At 36.1% G+C, this 18,156-nt stretch overlaps 1 protein-coding gene across 20 annotated transcripts in view; it reads left to right on the forward strand.

Annotated features, from left to right (window-relative positions):
- Positions 1 to 18,156, forward strand: part of EPB41 (erythrocyte membrane protein band 4.1) — a 188,472-nt gene that overhangs the window by 133,573 nt on the left and 36,743 nt on the right. For 4 of the 20 annotated variants that reach the window (XM_032863960.1, XM_032863954.1, XM_032863956.1 and 1 more), the window contains exons 12-16: positions 6,016 to 6,185; positions 9,788 to 9,844; positions 10,010 to 10,051; positions 11,031 to 11,093; positions 15,881 to 16,057. In XM_032863960.1, the coding sequence (XP_032719851.1) occupies positions 6,016 to 6,185; positions 9,788 to 9,844; positions 10,010 to 10,051; positions 11,031 to 11,093; positions 15,881 to 16,057 (509 nt within the window). Of the gene's footprint in view, positions 1 to 6,015; positions 6,186 to 9,787; positions 9,845 to 10,009; positions 10,052 to 11,030; positions 11,094 to 15,880; positions 16,058 to 17,852; positions 17,904 to 18,156 lie in introns of all 20 variants that reach the window. The other 16 variants (XM_032863966.1, XM_032863968.1, XM_032863961.1 and 13 more) reach the window with 10 other exon arrangements.

The raw sequence follows: 18,156 nt of genomic DNA on the forward strand, positions 1-18,156 counted from the left end.
ACTCCCAGTCTCAGGGAGAAACCATCAATATTTCGTAACTAAGTGTGATATTTATTCTAGGTTTTGTTAGCTACTCTTTATCAATTAAGGAAGTTTTCTTTTATTCTTAATTTCCTAAGTTTTTAGCATAAATGAATGGTGACTTTTTTATCAAATGCTTTTTAATTCATGATTGATATGTAGTTGACCTTAGAACAATATGGTTTTGAATTGCGTGGGTACACTTACAGGCAGATTATTTTTGTTAAATACAACATAATGTTTTCAGAGTATTTTCTCTTCCTCATGATTATCTTAATAACATTTTATTTTCTATAGTTTATTGTAAGAATATAGTATGTAATATATGTAACATACAAAATATGTGTTAATCCATGGTTTGTATTTTCAGTTAGGCTTCCAGCCAACAATAGGCTATTAGGAGTTAAATTTTGGGGGAGTCAGTTATACACAGATTTTCAATTGTGCGAGGGAGTTGGTACCCCTCACCCCATTGTTGTTCAAGGGTCAGCTGTAATAATATGATTTTTCCTCCCTTTTTATATTATGTGGTAGAATAGATGATTGACCCTCAGTCCTTAAACCAACTTTGCATTTTTGGAGTAAATACAATTTGATTATAATGTTTTTCTTACATAATATTTTAGAATTTTTCACAACTATTTTTTTTTCAACTATTTTCATAAGAGAGATAGGCCTGTCGTTTTCCTCCCTACCTCCCTCCCTCCCTTCCTCCATTTCTTTCTTTCTTTTCTCTCATTTTCCTTTCTTATAATATTGTCAGGTTTTAGTATGAAGTGTACTCTGGCCTCATAAATTGGGAAAGATTCCTTCTTTTTCTGTTCTCTGGAGAAGCTTGTGTAAGATTGATGTTATTTCTTCCTCAGTGTGTGGAAGAATTCACCAATAAAGCCATCTGGTCCTAAGGATCTCCTTGTCCAGGAGTTCCTTACTTTCAGATTCAATGTCTTTATTAGATAAAGGACTATTAAGACATTCTGGTTCTTATTTCAGTTTTGGTAATTGTGTTTTTCCAGGAAATGTCTACTCCATCTAAATTTTTTTAAAAAGATTTTTAAATTTATCTTAGAGCAAGAGAACAGGGGGAGGGGTAGGAGAGAGGGAGAGATAGTCCCAAGCAGACTTCATGCCAAGCTAAGAGCTGACTCTAGGCTTGATCTCACAACCCCAGCCAAAACCAAGAGTTGGACGCTTAATCAACTGCACCACCAATGTGCCCCTCCATCTAAATTTTTAAATTTATTCACATCATTGGGTATATTTTTAATATCACTAAGAATTATAGCAATGTCCCCTTTTGTGTTCCTGATATTGGTAAGCTGTGCTTCTTCTTTTTCTTGAATAGTCTTGCTACAGATGTATTAATTTTAAATATTTTTTTAAAGATTTTATTTATTTATTTGACAGAGAGAGATCACAAGTAGGCAGAGAGAGAGAGAGAGGAAGGGAAGCAGGCTCCCTGCTGAGCAGAGAGCCTGATGTGGGGCTTGATCCCAGGACTCTGGGATCATGACCTGAGCCGAAGGCAGAGGTTTTAACTCACTGAGCCACCCAGGCGCCCCTGGATGTATTAATTTTATTAATTTTATTAGTCTCTTCAAAGAACCAACTTTTGGGGTTTTCTTATTTTTTCGTATTAGATATACTTTAATTTATGCCAGCTAATACCTTCATTATTTTCTTTCTGCTTTTATTGAACTATTGTTTTTCATTTCTTGAAATGGATACCCACTGCTGTTCATTATTTCTTACAACCTAATCTTAGAATTTAAGTGACTTGCCTAAGGTCATATAGCAATAGAACTAGAAGAAGAGTCTGGGACTGTTAACCCAGACCCATGTTTTGTACTCTTCATCATGATGACTTTTGTTTTCCTAGGAGAGGAAGAATAAAAAATATTAATATTCATTGAGCAGTTAGTATGTTCAGGCACTGTTCTAAATATTTGACATGTGGTACTATCTTTTAAGCCTCTGAATTACATATAAACTAAATAAGACAATTTTTTTTTAAGTTTTTTTCCAAATGTCTTTTTTTTTTCCTCTGTCTGCTGTCTTCTCAGTACAAGAATTAGAAACAGGTCTACGGAAACTCTTTTTCCCTCCTTTTCCTGGCTCCTTCTCTATTCATCTTTAAGAAAGAGACTTTTCCCTTTTAGGCCCTCCTTTTTATTTATATATACATATATATATGTACACATATATATATAGATACATAAACATCTCTCTCTATATATATCTATAAAATATAAGCGACATCTGCTTCACCAGCTGAGAAGCTAAAACCGGTTCAGATTCCAGTTTATACGTTAGAGTGGTAAGTCCCAAGGATAGCTAATAATGATGACAAAGATTTTTCAGCTTATACTTTTTTGCACTTTTTCCTTTTCAAACCATTTCCATATATTCCTATTTAGTACCAAGAACTGAATGAACAAGAAGCATTTAGGAATTCTTGGTTTAATCATGAGGAAACTGGGGCACAAGAAAGTTACATAACATGTTAGGGTCACACAACGAGACGGTTCGTCCACTTGGCGAATAATGGTGCAGTGATTCTTGCCAGGGGAATACATCCATATCATCTTTGGAGCTTTAAAACAAGTACCCAGTCTTCACTTTTAGATACCTCATCTGTCTGTGGTGGACCTGAGCATCGGCTGTGTTTTTGTTGTGTTTTAAGCTCTGCCGCTGATTCGTGTGGGCCCTCTAATAATGGAATCACCGATCTGCTACTTACCTATTATGCCCATACCATACTAGCAGAGATTGTGCTAGTAAGTAACAGGGCTAGACCTAAAATGTAAGGCTTCTTTTATTCAGTGTGGTGGTTTTGAGTTTTACTCTTCATTGATCTAATATATAACTGTTTCAAAGTTTCTGTTGTTTTTAAACAAGAGCAATATAATACTGAAATTAATGGGTCCATAAGATGATCACAGCACTCTTCTTTGTCTAGACATTCAGAATTAGGAAATGATTGAGTTTTTAAAGTTTAAGCGTTCTCTATATATGCACCTAAATCTTGTAATGGCTAACAAGTAAATTCACAAAACCGAAGAGCCAAAATATCTTAAAAAGCCATCACTACCCTCCCCGAAATATACAGAAAAGCATTGGATTATACAATCAAAATGGGTGAATTATATGTTATGTGAATTATATCTCCATAAAGATGTCTAAAATAAATAAGAACACTACCATGATTCTCTGTTGTGATCCATACTTTGTATCTTCTTTTTGAAAAAAGGAAAGAAATTTGCTTCTCTCCAGGGCTCCCAGGTGAAATCTTTCACTTGAATTGCATATCAGTGTGTGCATAATTAATTTTTTCCCAAAGGGTGTTGAAATGATATTAACCCATAACAACAACAAAAAAGAGACTTAGCGGTATGACATTAAAAGTTATTAATATGTAGGGCTTATAAAATATTTTCATAACCATTGAGTATGTATTCCCTAACTTTTCTATAGAGTTAATATCATCTACATTTTACAAACGGTGAAACTTGATGCCTCTAACTGCCAGTTTCCACACTGATACCTATTTTTCCACAGACGGTACAGATTGCCAGGGCTAGGAATACCAAAGACATAAATCATTTGGCTCTGCAGTATTAGTATTGGATTAAAACCAAATGCAAGTGGCAAAATAACACATGGTGAAAGCATGGGCTATGTTTCTATGATGCCAGGCAGAGTTGAATTAATTCTTTGAGAGGAGGTGTGAATACACATGTATAATGATAGTTTAACACAAGTGTGAGCAAAATATTTTGTCACATTCCCCTGTGTTGTTAGATTTGGTCTGCCATCTGCCATTCTTGCACTGAGTAGCTGAGAGCACCAGCACCCATGAGTAGCAAGGACTTGCAAGAGGCCACAGAATTTTCATTGGAAGATAGACGATTCCTTTGTTTCTCCGGTTTTCCCTGTGTATACTTTGAGAAGTGATTTCTTTCACTGGAGATTATTACTGGGAAATGAGCATTTTTTCCTTGGAGTTGTATATGTGAAGTAGTTGTGAATTCCGATTTTTTGTCTGTTCTGATTCATGGAATTCCTTTTTTTTAGCTAATATTTACTACTTATAAATCTAAATTTATCAAGATAAATTCAGAGTTGTCTCGGTGGTTCAGTCAGTTAAGCATCAGACTCTTGATTTTGGCTCAGGTCATGATCTCAGGGTCGTGAGGGGGAGCGTCACTTCATGTCGGGCATAGCTCCTGGTTGAGATTCTCTGTGAAGAGTCTTCTTAAAATTCTCTCTCTCCCTTTCCCTCTGCCCCTCCCCCCACTCAGACACATTCTCTCTCTCTCAAAAAGAAAGATAATAAAATAAAATCTTTTTTTAAAAAGAAGGGAAATTCAGTATGTTCAGTGTAAGAAGGCAAGAAAGCATACAATAAAAGTTGTAAGGATTTCCATGCAAAATAATTAAAATTTAAAAATCGCAGTTCATGAAAGGATAATGACCTGTTATCAGAAATATTAAATCACGTGGAGAAGCACGTGGGTGGCTCAGTCAGTTAAGCATCCAACTAGATCTCATCTCAGGTCTTGATCTCAGGGTCGTGAGTTCAAGCCCCAGAAGTTGGGCTCCATGCTGGGTGTGGAGTCTACTTAAAAATAAATAAGTAAAAATCATGTGGAGACACACTGCATTTCTAGACACTGCCAGATAAGTCAGGCTACTACAAAGTATGTATATGGTGTTTTTTAGTCCCTGAAAGAATGAAGATAAAAATCATAAAAAGAGTATGAGTAATTGTTTTTGAAGTAAGCATCCTAAACTTAGCTGCCTAATAGTCCAACCCAAAACAACTATTAACTTTGAAAGATAAAGCTTTTGTTCTAAGCCTCTATTGCATATTATCTCTAGAACAGTATCTATACAGCCTTTTCCCTAAGTCAGGGTTCCTCAAGCTCAGGAACCTTGGCTAGTACTCCCTCCTGCTTCTTTCCCCAGTTGCGGCAATCAAAAATATCTCCAGACATTCCTAAATATCGTCTGAGGGACAAAATCATTCCTGGTTGAGAACCACTGCCCTAGATATATCAGAGAAGAGGAGCTGTAACACAAATTGATAATATTCTGAGAGGGTAGGAGAGAACTCAAAAGTTTTTTATTTTAAAGGACTAAAGGCCAAAGGTTTTGAATTCGTATTATTTTAACCAAATGACTTATTAAAAGGGAAAGTATCTGGTTCAAAGGTTTGCCCTTAAACATCAAAAAGTATGCGTATGTTACAAGATCAGTTTATCAAGTTATTTTGTAATCATTCCAAGCAGGCTTAACAGAAGAAGTCAGACTTGATCCTTTTTCCTAGAACATAGTTTTTAGTTTCCTAAAATGACCTATAAATAAATGGATGTGTATTTCAATACAGCTTCATGAAAGAAGTCAGACTTAATTAGCCTCTTTTTTTCTCCATAGACTACATTGCAGTTTCTTTTTTTTTTTTAAGATTTATATTTATTTATTTATTTTTGTTTTAAAGATTTTATTTGAGAAAAAGAGCATGAGCAGGGGGAAGGGCAGAGGGAGAGAGAGAAGCAGACTCCCCGCTGAGCAGGGAGCCCGATGCAGGACTTGATCCCCAGACCCCCAGGATCATGACCTGAGCTGAAGGCAGATGCCTAACCCACTGAGCCACCCAGGCACCCTTACATTGCAGGTTCTTGAAACTAACAGAGTACAAGGTTAAACAATCTTGCTAACTTTTTAATAAAAAGAGTTTTTATTTTCTTTTCGTATTTGGATCTGCTCCGCCCTCTTATGGAACATAATAGCATAGTTTAGCTTCTCTGTTTTAGCTTTTTTAATGCCATCAGTAACCTGGCAGAGCACTAATGATTTATTTTTTAACTTCTGTGTGATAGCCCACCGGACACTGTGTCCTGGATTCACAATTATTTTACGTGGTGACTCTGAATGAAGTAGTATAGTGACTCTTGCCTTCACTTATCCTTCCCTTTTCCCTTTCTCACGTAGCAGCGGCTGTCGATTCAGACCGAAGTCCCCGGCCCACCTCTGCACCCGCCATTGCTCAGAGTCAGGACACAGAGGTTTCTAAAGCACAGAAGGAAACAGTGAAGGTTGAAGAGCAAAAGGAAGAAGTGACACCCGGGCAGGCTGAACCGGAACCCACAGAAGCGTGGAAGGTATGTCATAAATCCAAATATCTGGCTAGTTCACTTTCTGGTTTAGACATGTTAACTCCTTGGCCAGGAAGGTTTTCAAAGCATTGATTCTTGTAGAGTTCTAACAAAGTTATTTCTTCTTTACTCTTTCTAAAAGAAAGTATTCCCCATGAACCTATAAAATATTTTCATAGAATTATGTCATGAAGACTAAACCATCCGAGAAGTTTTCAGGTGACCTACCTATACAGTTACCTAACTTATATCTTAAAAAAAAAAGAGCCTATAAAGCACATCAGCACTGTGATCATCTGCTTTTAAAAATAATTTTTACTCATCCAGAAGGAATCTCCACATTCCTTTTTAAAAGTAAGTTCTGCTAATAGGATTATAATATAATTTGATTTCCTAAGATAAATATATGAGCAACATACCCGGAGAATATCCCAATTAGTATTACATAAAGCACTTCTATGCGGTTGTTCAAATCAAATTATTTGCGAAAGGCAAAGATTCTTATGTAGGATCTGAGTTGCTTATAGTTCTGCGTTGATTGTACCGCAGTCTCTGATCTTGTTGAAAAATCACCAATTAGCAGGTTTCCCAGGACTAACAGTAGCTGGACTGATCTTCTATGTGTTGATTAGCCTTTTAAGCACATTTAGGCTGTGATGTAGTTGAGATGTTCAGAATTACTGACATAAACACAAGTATCACTGTTGACAACAGGAATTACTAGAGGCAGTGCTTTTTTTAAAAATTACGTTGTTATATGTCTGTTAAGAAAGTTAAAGCCAAAAAAATTTTTTTAACCATGGAAGACCTTAGTAAGTGCTCTTATCTTGGCAGATGAGTTAATCCTGTTCTTCTGGACCCAGTTCAGTGTCTAGTTTATCTGTAGAGCAGTGGCCAATTTGGCTTTGTTTTGACTGTATTAAAACAAAACAAAACTATTCTACATGACATGCCATTTTTACTGTCTTTTGAGACCAACTTGAGTCTAAAGAGAGAAAAAAAATTGAGCAAATGGTAGATATTTGCCTTTTTTTTTTTTTTTAACCTAGCCAGATGTGTATGACACTGGCCATCAGGTTCAGTATCAACAGTGCCTTTTTAAGGTTAGACTACCTCAGTTTTTAACGTTAGGCTATCTCATCTGGCACTTTTGACGATTCCTCCATTTGTTGTACTAACTGGAAAGTGTTGGATTATTGGAGTTGGCAAAGGAATCTTTTTGAGTGTCTAAGATTCCTTTGGTGTTTTGCTAACATACTTGTTCTTTTTTTTTTTTTTTAAAGATTTTATGTATTTATTTGAGAGAGAGAGAGAGAGAGTGAGCAAGCATGACTGGGTGGCAGAGGGAGAAGCAGGCTCCCTGCTGAGCAGGGAGCCCAAAGTGGGGCTGGATCCCAGGACCTTGAGATAATGACCCAAGCCAAAGGCAGGTGCTTAATTGACTGAGCCACCCAGATGCCCCCATACTTGTTCTTTGGCCTGTAAGTCAGACACAGGTATCAAGAATAGGTTCCTGTTGCTCTTGGGACCTGATAGAGGGGAGAGATCACTTCCTGGTCTATGCTTCCCATTCAAGTGCCAGTAGGTGGTTTTCTTGCTGATTAATTCTGTGTATGTATATGTCTTGAGATACTTACATAAAGATCAAACTAAAAACCACCTCTGATAACCTTCTATTACTGTAATAGTAGGGACAGAATTAAGGATGACTCTGAGTTGATTTTATTTGTAACAACAGAAAATAATTATGGAGTTTACCTGAAGCCATAGTTATTATATAAAGCAATAGTGTAATAAAATAACCTTGTAACACTATATAAATTTCATTAGCTAACATGAATTTGGTGCCAGATAGAAGTAGCTTTTTGCATCTTGAGTCATTTGACTTACTTTGCAGGTGTGGAATAGTAACTCGCCCCTATGCACACCTTTATCTCATTTAATGTTCTCTGAAGGGGCTTGACTATCTTTGCTACTTGGCCTCCACTTTTAGACTGAAGTAGAGGCTCTCACTTTGTTGCTGTTAGAAAAAAGCAAAAGGTCATTATTCATTGAAACAAGTAATTTAAGCTTTACAAAATGATTTTTTGTAAAAAAATTTTTAATATATTTTTTTATTTGACAGAGAGAGAGAGAGAGACAACAAGAGAGGGGATACAAACAGGGGGAGTGGGAGAGGGAGAAACAAGCTTCCCGCTGAGCAGGGAGCCCAATGCGGGGCTCAATCCCAGGACCTCCTGGGATCATGACCTGAGCTCAAGGCAGTCGCTCAATGACTGAGCCATCCAAGTGCCCCTGCAAAATAATTTAAAACTGCTATTTGTTAAACATTCACTACTTTGTGGGTATATTGTTTCTACTTTTTCAATAAAAAACTTAGGTGAAATAACTTGCTAATGACCACACATCAAATATAATGGGATTCATAGTAGAAATGACACAAATTATCTGTTATCCTGGTAATTAAAAGTACTGTAGCTGGATGTGCTTATGATTTGACAGTATCACGAAATTTGGTGTTATGTTCTCTACATTCTGTCCTAGGGAAAATAGCACAATGACATTATACTCCAAGGTAATGCTGCCAAGTGTGATTAAAAAGAACGTGTCAAAACCACAGATTGGTGAGGTTCTATAAAGAAGTTCATGATACAAAGTGACTGATTTGATCCTTAATAAAAATTTTTCTAATTTTGAAATACCTACTGCTTTAGGCATTGCTCACTCTAAAACGCTTCCTCTTAATAGTCTGTTTGGGTTTCTTAAATTTATACTTGCTCCATTTGGGGTCTATAAAATGACTATTACTAAAGGTATTTCAAAGCTAGGCGGGAGGCCGCAGTTATTCTCTTCCTACTATTAAGGATGAATCTTATTTATCCACCAAACACAAGGGCTCCTGCTCCCTGGAGAGGAGATTACAGATTGCTGAATGTTGCAGCTGAGCCCTATGTGTGCTTATTTATAAATCAGCCTTGGAAGTAATTGCATGCATCAGTAACAATTTGAATTGAGTTTATTTTGATGTTTTGTTGCCTAATAAACTCAAGGTGAAAGTGCCTCCTTAAATATATTGATCAATTAACAATTTTTTTTGTATTTACGTTTTTTGTGTCATATGTGGTTTATTATATGTGTGCTTTAACTGTAAAGATTTTCTTTTTGTTTTTGTCATGTATGTCCTACCTTGCTATCTTCATTTGTAAATTCGTTTTTAAATGTTAAAGTACTTCTAGATCATTAAAAAAAAAAGCCAAAACAAAAACACATGCCTTATTTAAGCCCAAATTGTTTTTTGGATAAGTACTTTTTTATCAATTAAGTGTAAAAATGTTTTCTTCGTTGATGGAATAATTATCGTAATTTTCTTTTACTATCATTTGGCTGTCCAAATTACCTCTTCAGCCTTGAAAATATGATGGTGAACTAACAGATGACCATTGAAGAGTAATGTCCTTTCCTGTCACACCCCCATAAGACTGCATCATGTTGATCACGTATCAGCTTATTTTGCAACCAGCTTAAAGATGCGGCTTATTTGGAAATAATGCTACTCATAGAAACCTACTAACCTAAAATGTTTTTACCACTTTATTTCTTAAATGTAGGTGGAAAAAACCCACATCGAGGTCACAGTACCCACCTCAAATGGTGACCAAACACAGGTTTGTGCCAACAGGCCACTTATACCTTTTCTCCTCCCTCCTGAATTTTTTTTCTTCTCCCCAACTCCCTTCCCTTAAAAAATATTATAAAGGTTCAAACAAACTTCATTGAGCCAATATTTTATCATTTTTCTTTTTTTTTTTTTTTTAATAATGGCAATACAGAAGCTTGCAGAAAAAACTGAAGATCTGATAAGAATGAGGAAGGTCAGCCATTTTTCACTTTCACAAAACTGCATTATCATCACCCATGCTGACTTCTACAGTGAATTAAAAAGACAGTGATCCATTCTTTTCATTGATTTCTCTTCATCAGAAATTGTTTTCAAATCGCAGATATATATTTGCGCACATATATATTTGTATACACTCACATACATGTGTATAGCGAAGAAATTATAATCCTATACTAGTTGTTGAAATTTTTCATTAAAATAAACCTCCCAGGAGGAAAATGCCTTTTTAAAAACAGTGAAGTAACTAGTGAAGACCAAAACTATCCTTCATATTTAAACTTGATAAGAAATATTTCAGTGGCATCATATTCTTGGAAACATGGACAATATTTGATACATACTTACTGTGAAAACCATCATAGCAGCAACTCCTGGCATTGTTCATAACTGTGTGTTTTGCTGCTCTGTGCCCGTTCTTCCCAAATATAGAGTGGGATATATCAGTCCTTACTGAAGAGAATATTGACTAATCGTGTATAAAGTGCCCTTAGATCTTTCTTATGAAAGATATTAGAGATATACCTACTGTGGTATTACTAATTATGAACTATGTCTCAGGAAGGTAAATAACATTTTACAGCATTTCTCCATGCTGTGGAACATGGGATTTCAAAGCTTCTTAAAGTCATGCACTTTAAGATAACTCTCAAACAGTTGAATTTCAAAAATGAGCATAAAACAGCTTACTATGTAAGAAGCCAATGAAGCCAGGAGCACTGTCTATTTAAATAAGGTCATCACGTTCTTCCATCACTCATGAATAGGGTCATCCGTTTTCTAGTGGTAATGTGTTCTGTGTGTGTCCTTGTAGTTTTGTGACCATTTCATGTTGGCATATGCTGCGCTGTGGACATCTAATTTTTTTGGTTTGCCAATTTGCAGTTTTTTCCCGCAAGAACAACATTTTAATTTTTTATGCTTTTCTGTTTTTCCCTCTTTCATTTTCACAGAAAAAGAGAGAGAGACTAGATGGTGAAAACATTTATATCAGACATAGCAATTTAATGTTGGAGGTTTGTATGAACTTGAAGCTTATTTCAGTTGGTTGCCTATACCTTCTGCATTCTTTGCAATCACCCCTTTCTTTATGCTGCGTTTGGTTTTGCATGCCATTGCATGAAAGAATTTTAGGTTTAAAATGCTTTTGCATGTTGGTAAACATGAAGATATGCAACCATCTCTCCTTCTGACTCTTTAGTTTCCATCTGTCATTCTTATCTAAAAAATATATGATTGGGACTACCTCTGCTTCTTGCGGTTCCATTGTCGTACCGACTTGTAGAAAATTCAATATCACTGTCAAAAACTCCTTGAATTTTCCAAGAGTATAAACTCCTGTGTGTCCCAGGCATCAAATTTGTAGTATAGTTTTCATCTTCTGAACTAAGTATGGAAAAGTAGGAAAAATGATCCCAATTCAAAAATGGACTTAAAAATTGGAGATATCAAAAAATGACAGGACAGTCAGGAAAGAAAAAAGATATAGGAAGGAAAGAGGGGACCTGGTATTTAATCTGTAGTTAATATAAGATAGTTTAATTACAAAAACAGGTCTGTGGGCATAAGATGATTAATTTAAAGATAAGAAAATTGAGCCTTAGAGAAATTTAATTTGCCTGTGGTCAAAAAGCCAGTAAATTGGTAAAGCTAGGTTTTGAGTTAGGGTCTATCTATCTATCACTATTAAACTTCGTTTTTTCCATTCAGAAATAGCAACATACTGTCTACTCTAGGAATTGTAAGGTCATTTTCTCATTACATTCAACAATGATTTGCTTTTTACCTGAGTTGTATTTGTATACTTAGCTAGTTTGGAACTCCACCTTGAACAGGGAAATATGAAACTAATTAGAAGAGTAGGGGAACTCTATGAGGAAAAAGTAGAGAACGTGGAGTTATCTATATGGAAAACACTGAGGCTACATTAGTTTACACCACACAAAGACTCATATATAAAAGTTGACCAGATTATTTTACGATTTTGCTCAAGACAGAGCCAAAAGAGATGAATATAACTCTGATACTGGGGATTTAACTTAAACTTGAAGGAAACATAAATACAGAGGAAGATGATAAACATTGTTTCTGCCTTCAGGAAACTTAACAATGTGTAGAAGTAGGGAGGAAAGAAACAATAAACAGGTAAAAAATAGCGATAAAATGATACCAAGTTATTATGGAAGCTGTGACAGAAATAAGTGGTATGCTGTGCTAAGAAAGGAAATCTCTGAATAAGATGGGAAGTCTCTTTGGAGAGAGAACATACTAGCTGAGACCTGAATGATGAACATACAAGAAATGTACTAAATAGTATTAAACTGGAAATCTGAAGAAACTTTAAAATAGATCTCTGGTTTAATATAATAACCTCTAATAGTTACTTAACTTTGTCCTATTTTCTGTCAAAACATACATTTTGAGTGCTTGCAAAGTATAGGGTACTTTAATAAAAGTAATAAAAATTTTGGCCAGCCTTCATTAATCACATACTGTGCGATGGGCACAATACCAAATACTTTATGTACATTTACCTCATGTAACATGAAGTTTTTTAAGGCTGGACTCTAGGATATTTCAAACTCGGCAGCTAGATCTCTGCTTGATTTCATAACTAAAACTAGACATGAATGGTTCTGCTTCTGGGATTAGAAAGAATTACAGAGGTCAGATGATGTCCTTGTCCTTGACAATGTAACATCTCCCAATCCCAAACATGCCTTTTTCTTCACTAGTCCATCTTTAGTGCTTCCTTTTGACTGGAACCTGCAGTACCAATCATATATTTGTCATGTGTTCAATGAGGTGTGTTATGGCTTCTGAGACTCACAGAGTCTCTGTGTGTGATGTGTTTTTTCTCCCCAACATTGCACTGGTAGCAACAAGAGGGGATTTCTAAATAAGTGTGCGTTTGAAAATTAAAACTACTAACTACTTTTTGAGAACATTTTATATTTAATGGTTCGGTTTGGCTGCTGCTAAAATTATAAGATGATAAGTATCAACAAGTATCTAGCCTAAAAGCAGCCAAAGTAGTTTGGCTAACCATCATTCTCTAGTTACAGTAAAAGAAAAAAAATTTCAAAAATTGTCTCCCTTCCACCCCATAAGGATGTTCTCTCAAGTTATCTGTCACTCTAGCAGGTGGTGGTTTTTTTTTTTTTTTTTTTTTTTTTTTTGTAAAGCATCTCTCCTACCCCACCCCCACTAATGCTTTGTTCTGGCCAAATAAGGTCGAGTTCATTTTTAGATCTACCGCCTCCTCCTCCATCTCCCAGAGAGAACCTGTAGCAAGTGTCTATGACAAATTCTATTTGGAACAGGTCCCTTTGAGATCTTAATTTTACTCTGTGCCCCCACAGGTTTCTAACAGAGCCTGCTAAGAAGGATGGAGAAAGCTCCTTCAGAAGCTACTGATTTTATTGAAATATTTATTTTCTCAGGTTCCAAGCCAATCAAAAGCTAGGCAAGAAGAGTAACAAATCACCACTCTCATATTAAAAGGCAAATATAGAGAGTTATGGTTTTACCATAGCATCTTGCTCATTTTTGTTTTGTTCCATTCATACTTTAACTCTCCCAAATGTGTTAAGTTGTTCTTGGACCAAGCAGATTTAATTTCCAGTTAGGAGCGGGTCACAGGGACTTACATACCTTGTGGGTCTCAGTTGCTCAACCTACTACTGGGTCTTTGACCAAGCTTGTTCGTGCTTTTCTTTAGCTAGTAAACATGCTTTTCTTGCTTTCAGCTAGAATAAAAGTGCACACTGTTGTTTCCTCATGGTGAAGCCCATATTCATGGGGTATACTCACATTTCGTCCCAACAAGCAAGAGGTAATTTTATGGGGAAGCTACAGGATTGTCCATTTTGGATTTAGTTTTCTCTTTGATCTCAAAGCAAATATACATGGTTTAGTCTTGCAAAAATAAAAAGAACAGATTAGTAAGTGAATTTTCTGAATGAATATCTCCAGAATCAAAATTATGTCGTGTGCCTCACCAATTCTTTTTCCTATGCTATTTTCCCTTTGACATTGCTTTTGAAAAAATTTCATTTAGTTGAAGCATGCGTGGCTCCAGAAAATTTTTTGAAATTTTTATTTAAATTAGTTCCAATTTTTCCCCCCAAATGTGGTGGTTTTCCACAGAAGAAAGAAAGAAAGAAAGAAAGAAAGAAAGAAAGAAAGAAAGAAAGAAAGAAAGAAAGGAGGCTAATCTCAAAATTTGTACAGCATATTAAAAGATATATTTAATATTGTGCTTTTCTTGGATACAGAGCTGCCGTGATATATAATAAACACAGAATTTTTAGCATTCATCAAGTGACAGGCTCCCACATATTTTGATCTCAAGCACGGATCTGAGCTTTTTTGGAGAAGTATGTTGGACAAAGAACATTTCAGTTTTTGTCTTTAAATTGTATTTCCCATTTTATTTCTGGCCAAGTCTGCTTTTTGAAAGTTTTATTTGCCTCCTGTTACATAAACCTGAATGTTATTTCTAGTTTTATTAACCTTTGTTTTGATCCTTTCTCCCTGGAATATCCCATTTAAGGGATATTAAACCTAGTTGTCCACTATCCAATTCTGCTGGAACAGTTGAGATATTTTTTAAACTGTTGAGGAGATATATAAGGTATTTGATGAATTCTTATTAAATTACTTCCAATCCATTGAAAGTTACTGGAAGAAGGTCCCTCTTTTGAATTCCACTAAGGGATGAAGTAAAGCTGTCAGAAGCTGGAAGGCATAAGGCTTTTTTTTTTTTTTTTTTTTAAAGATTTTATTTATTTACTTGAGAGAGAAAGCACAGGGGGAGAGGGAGGAAACAGACCCCCGCTGAGCAGGGAGCTGGATTTAACTAAAAGCACGAATAGGGGGTGCTTGGGTGGCTCAGTGGGTTAAAGCCTCTGCCTTCGGCTCAGGTCATGATCCCAGGGTCCTGGGATCGAGCCCCACATCGGGCTCTCGGCAGGGAGCCTGCTTCCTCCTCTCTCTCTCTCTGCCTGTCTCTCTGCTTACTTGTGATCTCTTTCTGTCAAATAAACAAATAAAATCTTAAAAAAAAAAAGCACAAATAGTATTGGTAAAGAAAAAAAACCCATCATATCACACACCTGAGTGATTTTTCATAGATAATAACAATTTGCTCTCAAGGCTTGGCCAGGAATTCTAGTGATAAATTCTTATAACAAGAAAGGGCTGTTCCTGTTCATCAAAACCAGTAATACCACCTAGTAATAAGGAAGCAGAATTATCTCCAGGTATAAACAGAGGGATGCTGTATGATTGCAACTCACCAAAACAAAGCAACCAATGGTGGCAGTTGCATCTTTTATCATGTCTTTTGTTTAATAGCTGCTCCTTATCTACTGCTATCTCCATCTTGCCTGAGCTGAGCCTCAATCAGTTCTTATCAAGACAGGGCTAACTGATCTGTGATATCACCCTCTTGGGATGAGGAGTTGGAGATCTAGCGCTGTGTTGTAATGGGAAGAAAAGTTGCAAAATTAAGGAGTGAGGTCTGTGGGTTACAAAACTGCTAAGAGTTGTAGGGTTATGATGCTTCACTGCTTCCAAGAAAAGCACCTAATTAAAAAAAAAAAGAATACTAAAAAAAAAAAAGCAAGCAAATATACCATGTTGTATATTTAAAATTTGAATGCAATTTATGGATTAGTAACATCTGCCCTGGATGTGGTGTGTTTTCTGCCAGTGCCCATATAGTCTAGTGGGCTTCCCCTGATGTGTTTTTTTCCTCTGAGTATTTATTATTTTGCATGTTTGTCCTTTTCAACTGTAGGATTTAGACAAAAGTCAAGAAGAGATAAAAAAACATCATGCCAGCATCAGTGAGCTGAAAAAGAACTTCATGGAATCTGTACCAGAACCACGGCCTAGTGAATGGGATAAACGCTTATCCACTCACTCCCCATTCCGAACACTTAACATCAACGGGCAGCTTCCTACAGGAGAAGGAGTGAGTACTTCATCCACGTGACCACTTGTGAGAATGAATGAAATAAACATTATTGTCTATTAAATGTTCTGCATATAAGTAAAGTAAGGTTAGAGCTGAAATTTAGCTTTGGTTCCTCACCAGTTCATTGCAGCTTTAAGGCATTCATAATCAAACACTTGTTGTTAAGTCATATGGGCCATCCAGTCGAATTATAGGAGCCGTTTAGAGCTACCATTAGATGACTAGGCTCTTGAGAACTGCCTCCTTCTGGCTAGTGTGTATTTACAAATTGACCATAAGCCAGTGGAACTTTGTGTTCAAACTGTGCCTCCAAGGACCAGAGAATTTACTAAATTTAGTAAGGTCAGAATTGGAACAGGATAAACATTTTTTTAAACTTTATTTGAACATTTGCACAACTGAGAAATGTCTGGAATGGTTGACCACAATTATATAATAAACCAAGGAGGCCTCTAAGCCAGAGAATGCAGAACACCACACATTAATGATATTTCAATTTTAGAAAAATTATTGACAGTTCATCTTTATGAGCAGCTTCAAACTTTTAATATGTTGTTTTGTAAGATAGTCACAGTTAGAAAAAGTTGGAGATACCTTTCAGGCTGTTTTTTGTGTGTGTGTGTGTGTGTGCTGTTGTCATTACCTGTCATAGAAATCCTACGTCTGACTAAATGAATCTGTGTGATGAAATATCTTAAAAGTTACCTTAAGCATATATTTAAAAATTCTTAATCTTTAGCTTATACAGGTTAATATTTATATAAGTAGTCACAATGATTTAATGAGTGATGATAATAATTTTTAAAATTATATTCCTGGTTTTCACCAATAGCAACAGCAATTCTAGTCAAGAAAGGTAGTGATGACTTAATAATGTTAAAAAAAAAAAAAAAACCTTGTTTTTAAATTGAGAATTCATGGTAAACTATTCAACTTTGTTTAGTTTCTGGAACTGGAGAAGATGATAAAAGTTGACTCGCAGAGGGGACTTTTTATCTTTTTCAAAATGTGATTGAAATTGGCCAAGAGTTCTCCAAGTAGAGTCAGACCAGTTTCACCAAGTAAGACTGGAGAATTCCTGAATGATGGGTAGCTAGTTACCGGGGGTGACAGGATGCTGTTGTTTCTATTCTCCATCCTCTTCAGCCTCCATTCCCTGATGTAAATGGACATCAGTTTTAGATTCTAAATCTAGATAATGTAGCCTAAACTGAGACAGTGACTCTGCTTTCTGTAGATCTAGACTTCAGGAGAAACGCCATGTTGCTGTCTTGCCTGGTTAACTGTCTTTCTAAACCATAGCTGCTTATTTTCTAGAAGCTTTCTTTTTGACTCTGTGGAAGTAATAAAAGATGCTCGATTACTTTGAAAAAGTAATTTAATACTCTCTTGGATGAAGTTTGGTAAATTTGAATCAGTCTCCATTTCCAGAAAATATCTTCTATCTTAATAGAAACCTTCCAGAAATCATCTCAGGGCTGGTTGGAAATGGGTATGTCATTCTGTGGACTTTAAAGAAAGGACTTTTATAAATGAGATTGGTGGGGAGTACTTGAGCCACTTTAGCTCTGTGCTTCTGTATATTACTCCTCTAAATGAATAACAGAATAAGTAAGAAGAACTGTCCTATGATAACCTTTTTTAAAGGATAACTCCACTTTCTGGCATATCTTACTTTTTCTTCAATGATGAGGGCAGTATTTCTGTTCTCTGGGGATACCTCTTCCGACTTTGGCAGCATTGTTGTCGTGTTGCAAGGCTACTGAATTTTATATAATTTGTGTATGACCAGGTGAAGAAAACCTCTGTCCTTCCCTCGGAAAGAAAGGTTGGTGGGCCAGAGGTAAAGCTGCTGTTATGACTCGTGCTTCTCAATCCGAATTTGCTCTTGTCATGGCACTAAGCAGATACTCCCCCAGAACCGAACAGCAGCTGCTGAGTAATTTTGTTTCTTTTGGCTCTACTAGTAAATTCACACTCCACTGCCTTTTGACCTAACACATAACATTTCCATGGCTGCAGCTTTTGCAGCTTTCAATTTGCTTATTTCGGCGCATGGCTGGTTGAAAAGCTGCATGAAGATGTAAATATGTATT

Source organism: Lontra canadensis, unplaced genomic scaffold (genome assembly GCF_010015895.1).
Source record: "Lontra canadensis isolate GAN:19392208 unplaced genomic scaffold, GSC_riverotter_1.0 scaffold25, whole genome shotgun sequence".
Lineage (NCBI taxonomy): Eukaryota > Metazoa > Chordata > Mammalia > Carnivora > Mustelidae > Lontra > Lontra canadensis.